The 17,710-nt window shown below is 40.4% G+C and overlaps 1 protein-coding gene across 1 annotated transcript in view; it reads left to right on the top strand.

The window, feature by feature from the left end:
* Nucleotides 1–17,710, top strand: part of TMC1 (transmembrane channel like 1) — a 195,400-nt gene that overhangs the window by 120,084 nt on the left and 57,606 nt on the right. Inside the window, exons 7-8 of the mRNA XM_046663890.1 lie at nucleotides 6,282–6,388; nucleotides 9,199–9,297. Coding sequence (XP_046519846.1) covers nucleotides 6,282–6,388; nucleotides 9,199–9,297 — 206 coding nt within the window. The remainder of the gene's footprint in view (nucleotides 1–6,281; nucleotides 6,389–9,198; nucleotides 9,298–17,710) is intronic.

Genomic DNA, 17,710 nt, shown 5'->3' with positions numbered 1-17,710 from the left:
CGAGGTCTTTTTGGCCCTTGCTGGCTCCATAATTTGGGCAATCCTTTTACATCCTTGGCCTTCTGGTTCTACATTTGGAGTTTCTACAAAATTCAGGGTTTAACTAGGTACTGCATAAGGCCATTTCCAACCCAACACTCTATGACTTAATAATTACCCTCAGTTTTAAATGTGTATGTAAGCATGTGAAGTTCTTTGTACTTTTGAGTGATAAATTATTAAAACAGTTAAATGGAAACAGATTTATACTGAGAGGGCTGCATAATTTACATTCTCTGCAAATTCTTTTCAGAAAAAAGTAGGTTAAACATTCACTCTATTTATAAAACATATATTTTACGTTATAAAATGAATATAAATGCTTTTCCCTTGGAGAAATCATCTTACAAAAGTTTCAGAAATATTACTGTATTCCTTTTGAAAGTCAGAATCATCTAACATATGATAATCTTCAGAATAAACTTGATTAATTAATTGAGAAAATACTTACTGAGTGCCTACCATGTATTAGGCATGTTTCCAGGTATTGGGGATGCCATGCTGATGAAGACAGGCGAGGACTCTGCCCTCATTGATCTTATATCCAAATGTGTTAGTGTATGTGTGGATGGGTAAGGTGGATGCAGAAGACAGATTATAAAATAAAAGCAATTAACTAATGAAGATGATTACGGATTGTGGTAAGGTGCATGTTCATAGAGGAGCAGTTGACCTCCATTCCCAACAGTGTTTCTGATCCACCTCACCCTCATTCTGCTCAATCTCTAAATAAATACTAAACAAATATTTTTTAAATGTGGTTTTAAAGGAGTCCCAAATTACCAGGCTTCACTAAATTTCCAGAAAGCTCTGCCCAAACATTGGCAGAGTCAAGAGCGGAACTCAAGTCAGAGTCTAAAACTGCTGTTTCCATCTTGATTCCAGTAAGACCTGCATCTTTTTACTTCTGTGGGCTAAGTAGTCACCTGATTACTCCCAATTTTTTCCCTCATAAAAATAGATTTGATAATTCCGGCCACAGAGAGGTGTCATGAAGTTCTACCTCACATGGGATGCTGTTGAGTTTTACTGTCATGCCAGCCCTGTGAAGAGGTCGTGCCTAAAACCTTAGAGTCACCCACAGGGATGCACCTGATTAGCCACATTGCATTTCATATTTTGCTGAAGAAGTCATATATTTGTACTCCCAGGAAATATAATCTATACCCATCGTGACACCAGCATTACTATTAAAGCTGTGAATTAAATCATTGAATGTCTTTTTAAGCTGAAGAGTACAAGTCTTTCTCAGAATTGAAATCCACTTCTTGCTGATAGTAGATTGCAACATCAAAATTAAGGTGCGACAGACCTATTTTTCAGACTGGAAAGATCTTTAACTAGGCAATCCTAAGCACAGAGTTTAAACCTCATGTTTCTTTTTTGGCTTAGGGGCTCCAAAAAACACAAATCAAGTTTGCCACATTTAATCCCCTATCCCTAAACCAGGTTGAAAGAAACTACTTCATATCCTCGCCTCACAAGATGGTATTTATATTGTACTCATACAGCAGGTGATTTAATTGATCTTTTCCCATTTAGGAATGCTCATATTTGTCTGCTTGTCTTATTACCCATCTGTTCAAAAGGAAATTATACATCATGACAGACTACAAATTAGTTTGCCTTAATAATAAATAACCAGAGGGAGAGGTGAAACTTTAATCTTAACTTAAAAGAAACACAGGAAAATTCAAGAACAAGAATATTGCATAAACTTAAGGGCTCACATTAATACATACTAAAGACTCTGTTTTCATATATTAATAATTCATCATGGAAACAGCATTTATTAGTTAGATTAAAAGAGAAAAGAATTGGTCATTTTTGGGCAACTTCCAAATGTGTGAATTTGACTGGCCTTGGCTGATTGATGGATATTATTTATATCTATTCTTTCAGACACACACATTCATTGCATATGTATTCTATATAGCATAGTTTTTTAAAAAATTAATTTAACTGTGATTCTGCTTGAGGAGCTATGTAGCACTGTGGTTAAGAGAGATCTAGATTTGGAGTCAAACACCTATAGATCAAGACTGCCTGGTTTAGAGCCCAGGCTCCATCATTTACTACCCACGTAACTACCTCTGTAACCCTGGCTCCGTCATTTACAAGCTATGCAACCTGCAGAATTAAGTCTCTGTAAAATGGGAGTACAGTAGATTTCCCTGGCAGGGATTTGATAGTTAAATGAATTAATTCGCAGAGATCCAAGAGATCTTTGATAATCAAATAGGTTCTTTGATAATCACTTCAGGTTCAACTTCAAGTTGCCCAAGAAGATTCATTAAATGTTAGCTATTATTACTATTAATCAAGTCTTGGATCAGTCAACTGCTATGTTTAAGTTTTTGATTCCCTGTCCTCACAGTGGGCCTAATACACTTACCAGGTTCTAGAGGCAGTAAAATGAGCTGAGTCTGGTAAAGTTCTTAGTATACATGATTGACTATCAAGATACCTTATTGATCATTATTATTATTACCCATTATTGTTCTTTTAAATCAGTTTTATCTGATGGACTAAGCACGAGGAAATGACTGTTCTTTTAATTTATGGTCTTTTCTCCACACTACACCAAGATTTCTGGTTTGGGTGAGCACCAGTTTCGGTGAACAACCTTTGGAGGGATAGAACTGCTGGAACCAATGGGTGTGAAGAGGGAAGATTTCCCCTTTTTCATTCTTCTCTTGAGGCAGGGAAAGGTCCTATGGAGCTCGGATGTCAACCAGTTGATTCGTTTCCTCTCCTTTAAGCTCTTTGTTTTGTTATCATTCTCTCCCCTCTGCCGTGGGTCGGTGTGATATGGAAGAAACACTGTCTTCTGGATTCCTCAGTCCCTTTGACCTGCATCTGGGTGTCTCCTATAATCACTCTAATTTTATTGAAATCTGTTTTCTGCAATTCATTTACTTTACACTAGGAGTCTGTAAACAAAAGGTTTAGCTGTCACTTCTCCACCTCCAAATAAAATAGTTGTGAAGCCACTTTCAAGTCTAAAAACTGCAGTTCAGAAGCTTTGGACTCTAAAGTATATTTCATTCATAATGAATATGGATTATATATGGGGGAGGGGATATTTTCTGAAACATTTCAATTTGCTCCTCTTTTTTGCCTTTAGGTATATTTACACTCTACATCCAACATAAGAAACTCATTTGCCAGGAGTTGTGAATAGGGGGCTGGGAAAGGGTGGGCTGTGGGGCTGATTAGAAGAGCAAAACTGTAAAAGCCAGGAAGGAAGGAAGCAAGGAGTGAAGGGCAGAAGGAAGGAGAGAAGGAAAGAAGGAAGGAAGGAAGGAGGGAAGGAAGGAGGGAAGGAAGGAAGGAGGGAAGGAAGGGTTGGGTCAGTATCCTATGCTTGGGACTCTATACCAGATGGTCTTATGTGTGTTTCCAAGGAAAAACTTATCCTGGATACCAACAGATGGAGGTTCTCCTCCAGTTAATGAGTAACTGTAATGGCTAACAAGCTAGAAGTTCACTGCCTTCAATAAAACATGACGAGTGAACCTGGCTGAGGCAGTCCTCGGCTAGTTTTACCAGAGAACATAGATAACAGCCAGGAAACGATATGAAATCACTAGGAGCCAGGTGGATGCTCAGATGTCCTAGGAGGGGTGGATCTACTTTAGCATTTCTGCAGATAGACCATTGCATCTCGTTACAGGACCTGGGCGGGGGCGGGGCATGGAGGTGGGTATCAAAACCATATACTTTTAGAAATCTTATAGAACTCTGCATCCCTCCACAAAGTGAAATGAATCCCGGCCTCTCTTTTGAGCATAAAGAAAAACAAGTATTCAGCCTTCAAAATAATTATTTCTTTCAAAATGTCCATTTAAACATTGACTTCATTTTAAGTTTCTGTGAAAACTGCCACTGTGTTATGGGAATAAGTAAGATGGTACCTAAAGAATAGACTAAGTTCCAGAAATAGAAGGATGACTCATGTGAGATCAGCCTCGTCTTAGTAAGCAGAGGCTGCAATTTGCTCCACACCAACCTCCCTTCTCCTGAAATAACGTTTCCCCACTGGCAATGTTTCGAAGTGAGAGAGCCCACGAAAACCATTGGTCACTGGATGTATTTTGCTGAATGCATAAGGACAAAGGGGCTGATGCAGTGGGTGGCTAAGGATGTTTGTTTCTTCTTAGGAGACTGAGAATGAAAATTGAGGAGATTGGGAAAACTAGCAACCTGATGTTGAACTTTAAGTGATTATCAAACAAACTTTGGCTTTTGTTAATCTTCAAAATCTCAACCCGCAGGGCTGGCCCGGTGGCCAAGTGGTTAAGTTCTCTTGCTCTGCTGTGGCAGCCCAGGGTTTCGCCGGTTCAGATCCTGGATGTGGACATGGCACTGCTCATCAGGCCACGTTGAGGCAGCGTCCCACATGCCACAACTAGAGGGACCTGCAACTAAGATATACAACTATGTATGGGGGGGATTTGGGGAGATAAAGCAGAAAAAAAAAACTCAACCAGAGACTCCAAATTCCTGTTTTCCCTGCCTCTTCCATTCTCTGATTTAAGAAAATTCTTCTTTTTTTCCTCAGTCAGTAAGAATTGGACAGATCACTTCTCTTTTCACTGGTGAGTGCAAGTTGACAGCACGTCCTGCCTATCCCCTCCCAATTCACTCCCCAAAGCTGAAGTCATATTTTAAAGGTCGTGTTCCCAACTCCCCCCACTGCTTAACACCTGTCAATGACTTATCAGATTTAAAGTAAATTCCTCACTTTTTACCTTTCCTCGAGAGGCCCTAACAATGTGGTTTGGCATCTGTCTTCACCCTCATCTGTCACCACGTTCGCTTGTTCACTGTGCTCCAACCACCCAGGCCTTAGTTGTCTTCCTCAGTTGTCTCGAGCTCCTGCTTCCCTCACGGTATTTGCTGTCACTCTGTCCTTTGCATGAGCCGCTCTTCCCCAGCTCTGGGCATTGCTGCCTCTTCCTCAACTTCGGGTCTCTGCTCCAATGTCACCTTCCCTGATGATATACCTCCTTCAACAAACCTATCTACAGCCACCCCTCTCCACATTTTACCTTCCTCCCTCTAGGACCAGTCTGGCTATAATGATTATATATATAATTTTTCTAAAAATATAATTATATGGGGCAGGTCCTGTGGCCAAGTGCTTGGGTTTGCGTGCTCCACTTTGGCGGCCCAGGGCTTGCCAGTTCAGATCCTGTGTGTGGACCTCCACACTGCTCATCGGGCCGTGCTGTGGTGGCATCCCACACAGAAGAACTAGATGACTTACAACTAGGATATACAACTATGTACTGGGGCTTTGGGGAGAAAAAAAAGAAGAAGATTGGCAGCAATTGTTAGCTCAGGGCCAATCTTCCTTACCAAAAAAGCAAAAAAAAATATATAATATATATCATATATACATATATGATACACACATGCATAATATATATCATATATAACATGCATATATAATATATAATACACATACATACAATATATGACATATAATATTGCATATATCATGTATACATATAACATGATATGTAACATACTATATAATAGATATTATGATAAATATAGTTTTATTTTTTAATTCCTACATATTTGTTGTTGCTACAACTCACTGAAATGTCGGTTGTATTAGGGCAGCAACTCTGTGACATTGTGTTTCACATCCAAGACAATTCCTGACAGAAGCTACTTTAAATATGTGAAGAGCGAATGGGTAAACTTGAGCTTGTACGCTGTCCCTGTGAAATGCCAGTGCTGCAGGCAGACAGCAGAGGATGGTCTGTAGGATAAACAGCCATAAAGAGTGAGGTAAACTTTTCTGAGAAAAGTATTGTTGCCTGAGGAAAAGGAAGAGGAAGCACAGTAGTTATAATTATAACGATAGCTAACTACGGGCCAGGCACTATAATAACCACTTCACATATATTTACTCACTTAACTCCGTTAACTCAAGGAATAACATGGGCTCTTCAAACTGCAACTCAAGCTGTTAAACAAAAGACAGCTTTCCCTTGGGTGAGTCAGTGTCATTCTATACAACTACAGCTACGTGACAGAGAGGACTTTCATCGGATTCACATTTTCTCTTCCTGGATAGAAAAAAAGAATAGTAGACACTGTAAATGTGGAGAGAAGCACTGTGCCGCAATGAGCAGACGTATTTTGGAAGGCACCGAGACATGGCTTTTGCTTTGTTTTAATTTTTTTTGACCTCTCTTTCAACCTTTTAATTTTCTTTTTAATAGGTCAGTTTGGGTCCTCGGTGGCCTCGTACTTCCTGTTCTTGAGATGGATGTATGGAGTCAATATGGTTATGTTTATCCTGACGTTCGGCCTCATCATGTTGCCAGAGGTGAGGTTCTGACTTCCAGTTTACAAAACATGCTGAAACAAGTTTCTTGTGTGATCACTCTCTTAGAAAAGTTCTCTTCTCTTCTTTAAGAGTAGAATGACTGACTGACTACATTCACTTAGAGTCATAATATTTGTAACAAGGTTAATGTTCAGAATGGTGCCCATGGGCTGAAGGTCTTAATTTTTGCTCCAAAGGGTAGGTGAACCTCTTGAAATCATATATAAAATGCCATGTGTATGTTTAAATGGACTTTTTATGTGGAAAGCGTCACAGCTTCTATCATTCCCAAGGTGGTCCCTGTGCCCAAACATTAATTGCTCAAGAGGAAGGCTTTGACATCCAGGGACTTGCATTTATTTATTTCGCCAAGTCTGCTTTGAAAGAAATGCTTCTTAACACAACTCAAGACATCCTGCTTGTCTGTCTGAAGAAGCACAAAGTGAGCAAATTTTTTTGATATATAAAGTAAGATAACCCAGACAGACAGACACACACACACACACACACACAGTGGGGTGGCTTGGGGTGGAGTTTGATGAGGTCTCTTCAGACCAAGGTCAGAGAGGAGAGTAAAACAGATAGTGGGTCCAGATGGAAGAAGAAGACAAAGCTTTGGGCAGATGTGGGAAAAGAGTCAACCAGCTAGGGCCAAGAAGCAAGACTGAGGTTGGGGTCTTCTCCCATTAGAAGTTAAATGACTCTGACCTCTATGGATGGTACCATACAAAAGTTGGGTCAGACATTATTTAAGCTACAAGGGGTCTTTTCACGTATCAATATTTCAAAGCCAATTTGTTCAATAAAGCATTGACAACAGCCAAAATTAAGTGTTTTGAGTAACTTTTTATCCCCCTAGTTTCATTTCAAGGCCAGTTTCTAGATCAAGCCTCCCCATGAGCACAATAATACTAATAGTGCCTTCCATTCATAAAGAGCTTTAGCTTTTAATAGTGCAAGGCACTTTCATTTCATCGACTTACTGACCCTCACAACAAATTTATGAGGTAGACTATAGAAGAGTTTTTCTTCCCCCGTTTTAAAAATGTGAAACTGAGTCAGATAATGCTTATTGGACTTAGCTAACGGCTCAGAGTGAGTTTTTTTGTTTTAAGCTGATCTGAGACTAGGACTCATGATTCTATCTTTTGTCGCAAGATTTTGCACCCTAAACCACTACTTTTATAATCCTCGAGATAATTCCTGGAGTTCTACGGTCATGGGGCTCAGAGAAGACAGTGGATATAGATCAGAGGTCCTGCAGAGTCCATTTCCTAAGCAAAAACTTTCAGGAAATGCAGCAGAATGCATGTATTCCATCCATTTCAAATTAACTGCAGCTTTATTTTTGCTGATATCTCTAAGGAAACCTGAAACTCCATCACCGGCTACTATGACACCCTTAGTGTCAGATGTAGGGTGTAGTGGAGTTTGATCAGCTGCATTTTCTCTTTCCCCCACACCATGCTGCCTCCATGTGGAGAAAATGAAAGGATGTAGCTAATTCGTTCCAACTGTATGAAATCACGGAATGCCTAACATATAGTGGAGGGAGCTAATATGTGTTCGATTGGATTTATTCTTAGAAATAGGAAGCATGTTTGTTTGGGATGAGAGGCTGTGTTAGATGTTGAGGGGCATCCTGTTTTCTGGGCAATGATTACCAACTCCAGCAAAAGAACAAAAGAGGACGGGCACCCTGTATACTAATTTTACAGGACCACCACAGGGCAGGACTGGGCATCTTCGGGCAACAAGGCTACATTTTTCAGCCATCTCCACCTAGCAGCCTCACTCAGCATTCCTCTGATGCATTTGCCCTTTTGACCAAAGAAACTATGTCCTTGGACAAGCCTGAGACCCTAATCTCCTCTGTCCTCTGTGGCCCCCAACTCTGGGGCAAGATCGCATGGGCAGAACCCACCCTCTGTTCTATTCAGTTCCAAGAAACCAGGAAGCTGCCCCAGAAGCCAGCAGCTTGTGTGGAGGGAAAGAGTAGGAGTTGGTTTCCAGCCCTTGCCCAGTCAAGCTCTGCACCTGGGCTTCCATCCACATTCATCCTTCCACCCCCAGGCCCAGGGAAGGGAAGTTTTCATCTCACAGAAGTAGCAGCATCTGCTTGGCAAGCCATATGCTTGCCCTGGGGCTAGAAGGGTGATTTTCCAGTTCTCACCAAGCCGGCTGGTATGACCCTACTCTTGTGCCCTCACTGGCTGACTTTGCCCCTGATGACTTCTCTCCTAATCTGGTAGCATGAGGTTAGGACAGTAAACCCAAATTAGTGGTGAAGCAGATATTATAATCAGGGTGCAATCTTCCCTCATAGATGACATGCTCAAATTCCATGAGTTAATCTCTTGACTCCTCTCTTCCTTGACATGAAGGAGAAAAATCTCCATCCACGCCCACCTCTAAGGGGTATTCCCATATGAAGACATGGGTAGTATAATTTTCTTAAAAACTGTAGTCCCTCAAATGGCCACCTCTTTCCTTTCCAGACCTCCTCTCAATGAGACCAGTTTGGCAGTAGTGGTGGGTACTGGGGCTTCTCAGCAAGCCTCTGGGCAATGTGGTTGGCCCAACTGCTGGTGGTCCATCCACTGAACTTGGCATGCGGGGTCCTTAGCACTTTCTTTGCTTTTAACCCGGGATTTAGTAGTCGACTCCCAGAAAATGGGACCCCACGTGGAGACCCACAGAGTCCCCATGAAAAGTTTCATAAGTGCTTTTAAATAAAACCATTTGTGATCACATGTGTGACTCAGATTTTGTTTCCAATTATTAACTGCTTTCTTTGTTTCTCCATGTAGTACCTCTGGGGTTTGCCGTATGGCAGTCTACCTAGAAAAACAGTTCCCAGAGCTGAAGAGGCCTCTGCAGCGAACTTTGGTGTATTGTACGACTTCAATGTAAGTGTCTACAGGGCTCTGTTGGTAAGAGAATGAATTTTTCCTTACTCTCTGAAACCCCATGGCCTCCTCTTCCAGGACTGGATGAAGGTTTTAAGATAGATGTTGCTGCCTTCAGTTAAAAAAAAAAAAAGAAAAAAAAAAGTGAATAGGATTTAGAAATATGATAATATGATTAAATAGGAATATAGATTACTGAATGAATGTGAGCTCAGAGGTCAAAGACTTGAAGCAAATATTCTTATCTCTGACTTTGGAAGAGAACAAAAGAAGAGTTTGCACATGTGCTTTTTGGAAAATCATGTTGGATTCTTAGGGAATTAGAGCTTATACATTTCATATTAACCTCTTCACTTCCTAAACAAGTCTAGTTAGTATTACCAAATAGTCAATACTAAATAAAGCTAAATATTAAGCACTATATTCTAACTTTCAAATAATACTAACATGAGTATCACTCAATTGTGGGACCCAAATGAGCATTACTCCATTGCAATACTAAAATAAGCGTTAGTCTTTGAGCTGTCCTGTGTGGGGGATTATTGCCATGGCAGAGACTCATTCCTGCCTATTGAAAAATCATTTTGGAGTGTGATTCAAGCCTGAGATAACTATTCAATTCCACACATTGTTTTTAAAATAGTGATCAGATTAGAGCTGTTTGAAAGTATATGGAATGAGAAAATAACAAGGTGGAGATTGGAGAATTGATAATTCGAAGAATTTTTGAAGAGTAGCAAGTGAGAATAAAATTTTATGTAGCCTGGGGAATGAAGGAAGGACAGAAAAAGAATCAATAGTTTTCATGTTCACAGCATTGATATGTATATTTCATGGATGTTTTGAATTCTACCCTCCACCCCGCTAAGTTGTGAGCTTCCTAAAGAGAAGGTTGCATCTGCAACATCTTTGAAGCGTCTAACATAATACTCAACCAACAGAGGCTTAATGAATCTTGTTGACTGAAAATCCAGAGTAAGGGGGAGGATTTCTAGAGCTTTGAGATAAGAACCATAGAAATTAATTTATGTGCGCAGTACCAGAAAACATAAACTTTAAGAAAGGTTCCCAGTCAAGCTATAGAATAAGCATAGGGCATAGCAGCAGCTCTGACTTTGTGGCATTTGGAATCTTAAATCACCCCCAACACTTGAAATTTTCATTTCAATTCAGCATTTATTTATTGAGTATAAACATGCACTGGCTCTACAAAGATGAATGTGACATAATTCTTGACCTCAAGGTACTCAGGACAGAAGAAAGATACATCGGCAAATAGTGTACCATATGTTGTGCACTAAGATAGCAAAATGAAGAAAATCTACTGGGCAGCCATGAGGATGTGGTTGTTAATTTTGCTTGGGAGGGTCTGCGCTTCATCAAGGACATGGCCTCTGAGTTAGATTTTACTTATCTTTTGTTTCTCCCTCCTATCACTTCTTACTTCTTCCATCTCTCTCTCCCACTCCCTCATTTAAATTTCAAATAATTTATTGCTATGTCCCTTGAAAATATTTTTATTTCTAATTCTCTTCCTCTGATAGCAAGATAATAAACTCCCAGTCTGGTTAATATGAACAAAAACTAATAATGTATCATTGGCATTTTCTGATGTTTTAGTCATACCAGAGAGAGGAAAAAGCGAAAAAAGGAACAAAAGGCCTTTTGATTTTTAAACATATATTTCTGAAGTTTAAGCATTTATAAGTTTGTCAACTAACTAAAATAAGAAGTTTTGGAAAAAAATATCCATTTGAGATTTGAAAGATATTAACCAGTGGAGGAAGATGAAGAGGAAGGTGTCTGTAGGAGAGTTACTAAGGGGTGGATTAGAGAGTCTAGGCAGTGAGTACAGGAGGGAGCTAGGAGAAAGGGTTTGGGCATTAAGTGGGCTCACCAAGATTTTGTTACTGTCCTCAACAGATCTCTCATGTCCTGTTTGGTGAAATACTGTTTGGAGGTGGCTAGAGGATGACAGAAACCAGAGTATCCTAGGATATTCATTTTTCTTTATAATTCCAGGTCTGCCTAAAAAAACAATCTAAGGCAATGAGAGAATATTAAAAGGTCAAGAAAAAATAAGAAAGTCATTAAAGTCATGTTATTCACTTATGGCCTTTCTTATTTTTTCTGCATACTGTAACCACTCAATTATTTGGCATGTATCACAAAATAAGAGATTTTTAGAGATGGAAGTGCTCTTAGAGGTCTTCCATCCCACATTCCACATTATAAAGTTAGGGAAACTTTGAGTCACAGAAAAGTGTTTAGGGTCTTATGGCTAATAAGTGGCTCCTAATCTAGTGCTCTTCCTGTGTCCTGTATCACGTCAGTAATTTCTCTGTCATAATTTCCAACAGTCTTCTCACTGACTCTTTCTGGAACACAGACTGACTCCATTGAATCCTCTATCTATCTCACAAAGGGAGAAGGAGTTGAAAAAGTTGGATCCCATTTTCACCTTTAATAACAAACATGCGATTCCCAAATTAGCTTCTCAAATAGAAAGGTTTGATATTTACTCTTGCCTGGGTTCTTTACTTGATCCTCTGAACAGTTACCTCAAAGGGGTGCCCACTCTGTAATATAAGAAGATCTAAGTGGACAGCCCAGCGTTTCATCTCTCATGGTGCTATGGAGGAAACCATTGACCAAATGCCCTTGACATCCCTGAAAACTCAGAATTCTGCACTTCCAAGGAGTCCAGAGATGCTAGGAAAAAAAGACAAGTTTCAGGCCCAAGACAGAGATGACTGGTGCCAGAACAGTCTAATTGGGCCATGGGTTGGTTTGTTGCATCTAAAAAGGTTAATGTGCCAGCTTAGCTAAGCAATTCTACAGAGATGCAAGTGAAGAAAGGCAGAAAAAAATTTACAGAACACCGTAAAATAAATGCAAACATGACCTATTGTGGTAGAGGAGCCTATAGGATGAGAAGGTCAGAAAACCTTTGGGGTGGAGGTGGGAGAGGGTGTGAGGAGCTGCTTCTCTGTTGAGTTTCACGTTGGAACCTTAGAACTTCCCTTTGGACCCCTGTGGAAATACCCTGCTGGGGTTCCATGCTCTGTTACTTATAAGCATGTATCACAACCCATCCAAATTCCCTTTAATTAATAGTAGTCAAGTACCATTTGACATATGCAAGGTCAGCCAGTCTTATGGCATGTCAAAGTCACAATTTACGAAGCACCATATTTTCGATCCTTTTAGTGAGTACCTAGTGATGGGTCTTACGGATCAGGAGCAAAATACATTTTATTAAAATATTAAGACATTGAGAGACTGTCTGATATGTATGCTATGAATCAGATTGGCAGAAATGGTGTTATTTGAAGCAGTGGCATTAGAAAAGTGAGTTTAAGTCAGTAAGAAGAGTATGTCTTTGTTGGCAAGATACTTGGAGACACAGGAATGACAAAGGAATGATAAAGACGAAGAGACACTACAGCTTTGATATTCTTGTAAGGGACAGGAAGGGAGGAACTGAGGTGGATTCTGGATGGAGCTTGAGATGATATCAGATGGTGAGATCATATGGGTAAAGACTTGAGTTGTGAATAAAGGGAAATGCATTTAGTTTTCCAGTTTCAGGGCATCTTGTACATTGCATATGGATAGATGGTGAGTCAACTTTGCCTCCCCTTTTCTGCTGGTCATCAGAGATGCGGGAGCTGGAGGAAGCCCTAGAAGGGGTAGGAGAGGCGAGTGAACATCTTTTAGGTATTAAGCAGGTACATACATCAAATTTTATGTTCATAACACTACTTTGAGATGAAGATCAGTAATCTTTTTATCGTTGAGGTGATTGGGACTCAGAGAGGTTAGTTTGCCAAAGACAGCACAGATAATTAGAGGAGGCACTAAAATTCAAACTAAAGTGTGATTGACTTTATTGTCAAATTGTTTGCTTCGCTCTAACATATCCTCCCAAGCCTATTCCTCTGCCCTGCCCACTTCGACCACATCTCATCCTTGAGAAGAGACTGTCTCAAGGAGACGGTCACAGACATTCTGAATGTTAACAAACAGCAGTTCAGTTTCTTATTTTACCAGCATCAGCAGTTCTTTTAAGTAATGATCTCCCAAAGTAAGAGCATCTCCTCTCAGACGTATCTCAGTTCTCCTAAGGGCCTTCATCTCTTATTGTGCTGGCCACATTTAGGAGAGATATTTTTGTGATTCACATATGGAATAATGTATCTTTTCTTTTAGGATTATTTCAGTAGTTCAAATGCATCTTTATTTTCAAGGAGCCCTAATGGAGGGGTGAATCATTTTAGGTTTCCTGAGAAGTAGACACCAAAGCAGTATTAGATGCAGGAGAAATTTGGGGGGAAATACCTATAAACAAGAAAGAGGAGAATGGTGGGGAGGTAGGGAGAGTCTTCAGATGGCAAAGCAGATCTGACACCTGTGAAAGGAGACAGGGAAGAAATATTGCTGTAGGAAGAGTCTCAGACTGCAGTACAGTTCTGAAGAGCGTCTTGGCCAGGCTAATGATCACTCCAAGCAAGGATGTCCTTTGGAGGAGTCCCATGTCACTCAGGAATAACCTGGCTCTAGTATTCCTTACCATGCTCAGTCATTGGCTGGGGCCACCTGCAGGGATGGGTCTCAGGATGAACACATTAGAATCCATTTTGGTCTCTCCAAAGTGGTGGCAGTTGAAGGTTGTCTTTGAATGAGCAGCCCACCTGTATGTCTGCTATGGCGGTCTCTTGGCTCTGAAAATGTGGCTTGGCTTCTTTACCTTAGATCAGAACTGTTGCTGTTGCTATTGCTATTGTTGTTGTTATTTAGTTTCAACAAGCTTCAAATACACTAGCATGACCTCTTTGCCACAGCCATTGTCTCAGCCTAGCCCAGGGCTGGCTCAGCTGAAACTGAACTCCTAGATTATAAATAATCCCTTGATAAGGACAAAAGTATGACCCCAAGCCAGACTGCTAAATTCCTTGGGGACAAATCTAGGCTGGTAGATTCCCAAGTCCATGCAGAGATAAGATGCTGCCCTGAAATGGAGATCATAAGATTGGAAGGGATGAAGATCTTCTCATCTGTCTAGTAGTAAGACTCGTTTGAAGACTTCACTGAGCAGAGGCTGATGTTGCTCATGCATGGGGCCCGGCATTGGCAGTATCTAAGGGCTGTCCATCCTTGGCTTCTATATTTGCTTCCCTTCCTCAATGTCCAGTGCAGGTCCCTCTGGTTCAATAGGCTCATGAGATTTGATGAAGAGAAGAAACATCTCATATTTGTTCTTGGTCATAGGTTCTTTCTTTTGCTTCATAGGCTTCTTAACCCGGACTTCTGTATGACTCAGCAATAGCTTGTGATAGGAGAGATCCCAGGGTCTGCGTTTAGCTTTCTTGGTATCTTTTTGTTTTCCTAAACATGGAGAACCAGTTCCCTTGGCTCTGCAGTCCCATCAGGGCTTTCTTTGCTTCAGCAACAACTTCCAGTTTTCAGCACCTCCCTCCAGCTGCACCTGGCCAAACCAAAGATGAGCTTTCTTTTTGCAAAAGTTTGGGATGCCTGTGCCCCTGATGCCATACTTACAACATGAAAACAGCATCCCTTCTTTCGATGGGATCATGGAAATTAATCTTCTATTCATGAATTCAGTGAGCATTCATTGAGCATTTGTTAGGAGCCAGGTAGTGCGTCAGGCATTAAGCAAAGGTGAGCAAAATCCAACAAGGTCTCTGCCCTCAGGAACTTAAAGTCTAGTAGAGCAATCAAATAATCATGAAAACAAATGTAATTGCAACTGTGCCAAGTGCTTAAAGGAAAGGTAAACAGCGTTAAGAGAATGTACAGCAGAGAACCTAGACTGGTTTATGGACTAAGGGAGGTAGATAATAGGAGAACGTTTTCTGAGAAAGTAACATTTGAATTGGGCTCTCAAGAGTCAGTACAGTTCCCAATTTGAGAGAAGGAGGAAGCATTCTAGGTAATGAGAACAGCAAGTGCAAAGGCCCTGTGGTGAGAGAGAGTTGCCTTATTCAAGGGACCGAATGATGGCTTGCAAAGCTAAAGCTCAGAATGTAAAGGAGCATCAGGGTCAGACGGCATTGGAGAGATAGAAGGGCATCAAACCATGTGGGACCTTCTAGAATCTAGGCCATGATAATTATTTTTTTTTGTCAGAGCAATCAAAAGTAATTTAAGTGGGTGGTGGGTGGGTAGTGGCATTATTAGACTTGGATTTTGAAAAGGTCAACAGGTTGGAGAAGGGCAAGATGAATGTGAGATCAAGGAAGAGCCTATCAATATGTCCAGGTGAGAGAGTAAGATTGTTTGGGAGCACTCGATTTGCCTAGTAGAAATTTGCTGATATCTAAATCTTGGCTGCCAACCTAATAGATTAAAGCTGAGCCATTGAGTTAGATTAGAACCTCGGAACCTGTGAAATTCTAATCTATACTACAAACAAATAGCACCAAATTATGAGTCTAACACATCTGCTATGACAAATAGATTGTTTAAATTTACAAACATTTGAAAGCAATTCAGTAAAAGCTCTATCTTATGTTCCATATCATATATCTCCAATAGGTATTATTTGCTTAAAAATTGTACTTTAAATTAATTACATTCATTAATCTTAAATATTAGAAATAAATTGTATGCTGCTCATACGGGATTGAAAATTTCTGAACTCAATTCATTTTTTCCAAGTAGTTTCAACATTTTTTCCACATGTTTTTGTATTTTTATTTATTCAAAAACTCCTTTTTAAATAGATAATGCTAAAGTATTTCACATGGATTTCTATATCCTTCCCCAGGTTTGGGAATTTCTCTGCTATTATTTCTTTGAACAAGTTTTCTGCTCCATTTTCCTCTCTTCTCCCTCTTGAATACCTATAATTCCTAAGTTGCATTTCCCAACTGAGTCAGATATTTCTTGGAGACTTTCTTCCTGTCTTTTTAGTCTTAGTTCTCTCTCCTCCTCTATCTGGAGCATTTCAATATGTCTACCCTCGATTATGCTGGTTTGCTCCTCTATGATGTCTGCTTGAGTGTTCAGAGAATCCATCTTTTGTTTTATCTCATCAATTGTGTCTTTCATCTCCAATATTTATGATTGATTCTTCTTTATAGTTTCAGTCTCTTTTGTGAAGCAGCTCTTGAACTTGTTGAATTGTTTCTCTACATTCTCTTTTAACACACTGAGTTTTTGATGATAGCTATTTTGGAATCTCTGTCATTTAGATTACATATTTCTGTGTCTTCAGGACTGATTTCTGAGTATTTGTTATTTTTCTTTCTGATCTAGAGATTTAATATAATTTTTGATACTGCTAGAGGAATTGGCTTTGTTCTTTCACATCCTGGTATTATTTGATTGCAGTTATCACCTATCACCACTGGGTCAGGTCAAGAACCACATATTCTGAGCCCTTTGTGTCCCGCTGGGATCCCTGGTACTAGAGTTGGTGCTGGGTATGTGGGGGGATGGGCACTTTCTTCTGCATACTCTCAAAGGCTTACTTGCTCTGATCTCACTATTTGCTCTCCTGGGGTGTTGGCTTGATGAGGTCACCCCCTGCAATAGATTTCATCCCAGTAGAGGGCTTCCCCCTAGGCTGTGAGGGACCTCAGAAATCTTTTATGTTCCCACGAATGGGCATCCTCTTTCCCATTCCTTCCCTCTTGGAGGCCATGTGCAGTCCCAGATGACAGACTTTTGGGGAAGAAGCTAAGTTTTCTCTTATCCCTTCCACCTCCTTCAAGGGGGGCTCTGGCCTCTCCACCCTCTGAAGTATGGCTGTGTGGGTCTCTCAGACATCTTTTGTGCTGTGTGGATGTCCTCTGTTGGAGTATGAATGTCCTTTTTGTGGTGTTGTGGAGGGGAGAGATAGCCAGGAGAACTCACTCCGCCATGATGCTGATGTCACTCTCCAGGGGGAAATTTTTTAATGGACTGAGTTCAAAAAAATTTTAAGGTTTTTGTACTGTGGGTCACCCAAGTGGAGTCAGATGTGTAACAGGCATTGGGCAGAGGATCTAGAATTCCCACCCTTGTGGACGTGGACTATGGCACCAAAGGCAAATGGTGGTCTTCTTTACAGAAGCCAGCACAATTAAAAAGGCAGTGTGGCCTAATGACAAGAAGTCAGTCATGGGATTTAGACAGACCTGGGTTTGAATCCTGCCATGTGCTCTTAGAAGAATATTAGACAATTATTCTAAGCCTCTTATTGTGTGTAAAATAGTAGTATTAATACCTATCCAGCAGGCTGGTATAAAAAAAAAAATGAGATTGTGTGTGAAAAGGGTTAGCACAATGCCTGGCACATGATAGATGTTTAATAAATATTTCTTTCTTAAATGGCTACTTAGGGTAGTTAGCTCATGAAAAATGCCCATTACTCGGAGGGACAAGAAAACAGGCAGAGGGAGCTCTG

Source organism: Equus quagga, chromosome 6 (assembly GCF_021613505.1).
Source record: "Equus quagga isolate Etosha38 chromosome 6, UCLA_HA_Equagga_1.0, whole genome shotgun sequence".
Lineage (NCBI taxonomy): Eukaryota > Metazoa > Chordata > Mammalia > Perissodactyla > Equidae > Equus > Equus quagga.
Note: the sequence above shows the minus strand (reverse complement) of the source record. Positions and strands in the feature narration are given on the sequence as shown.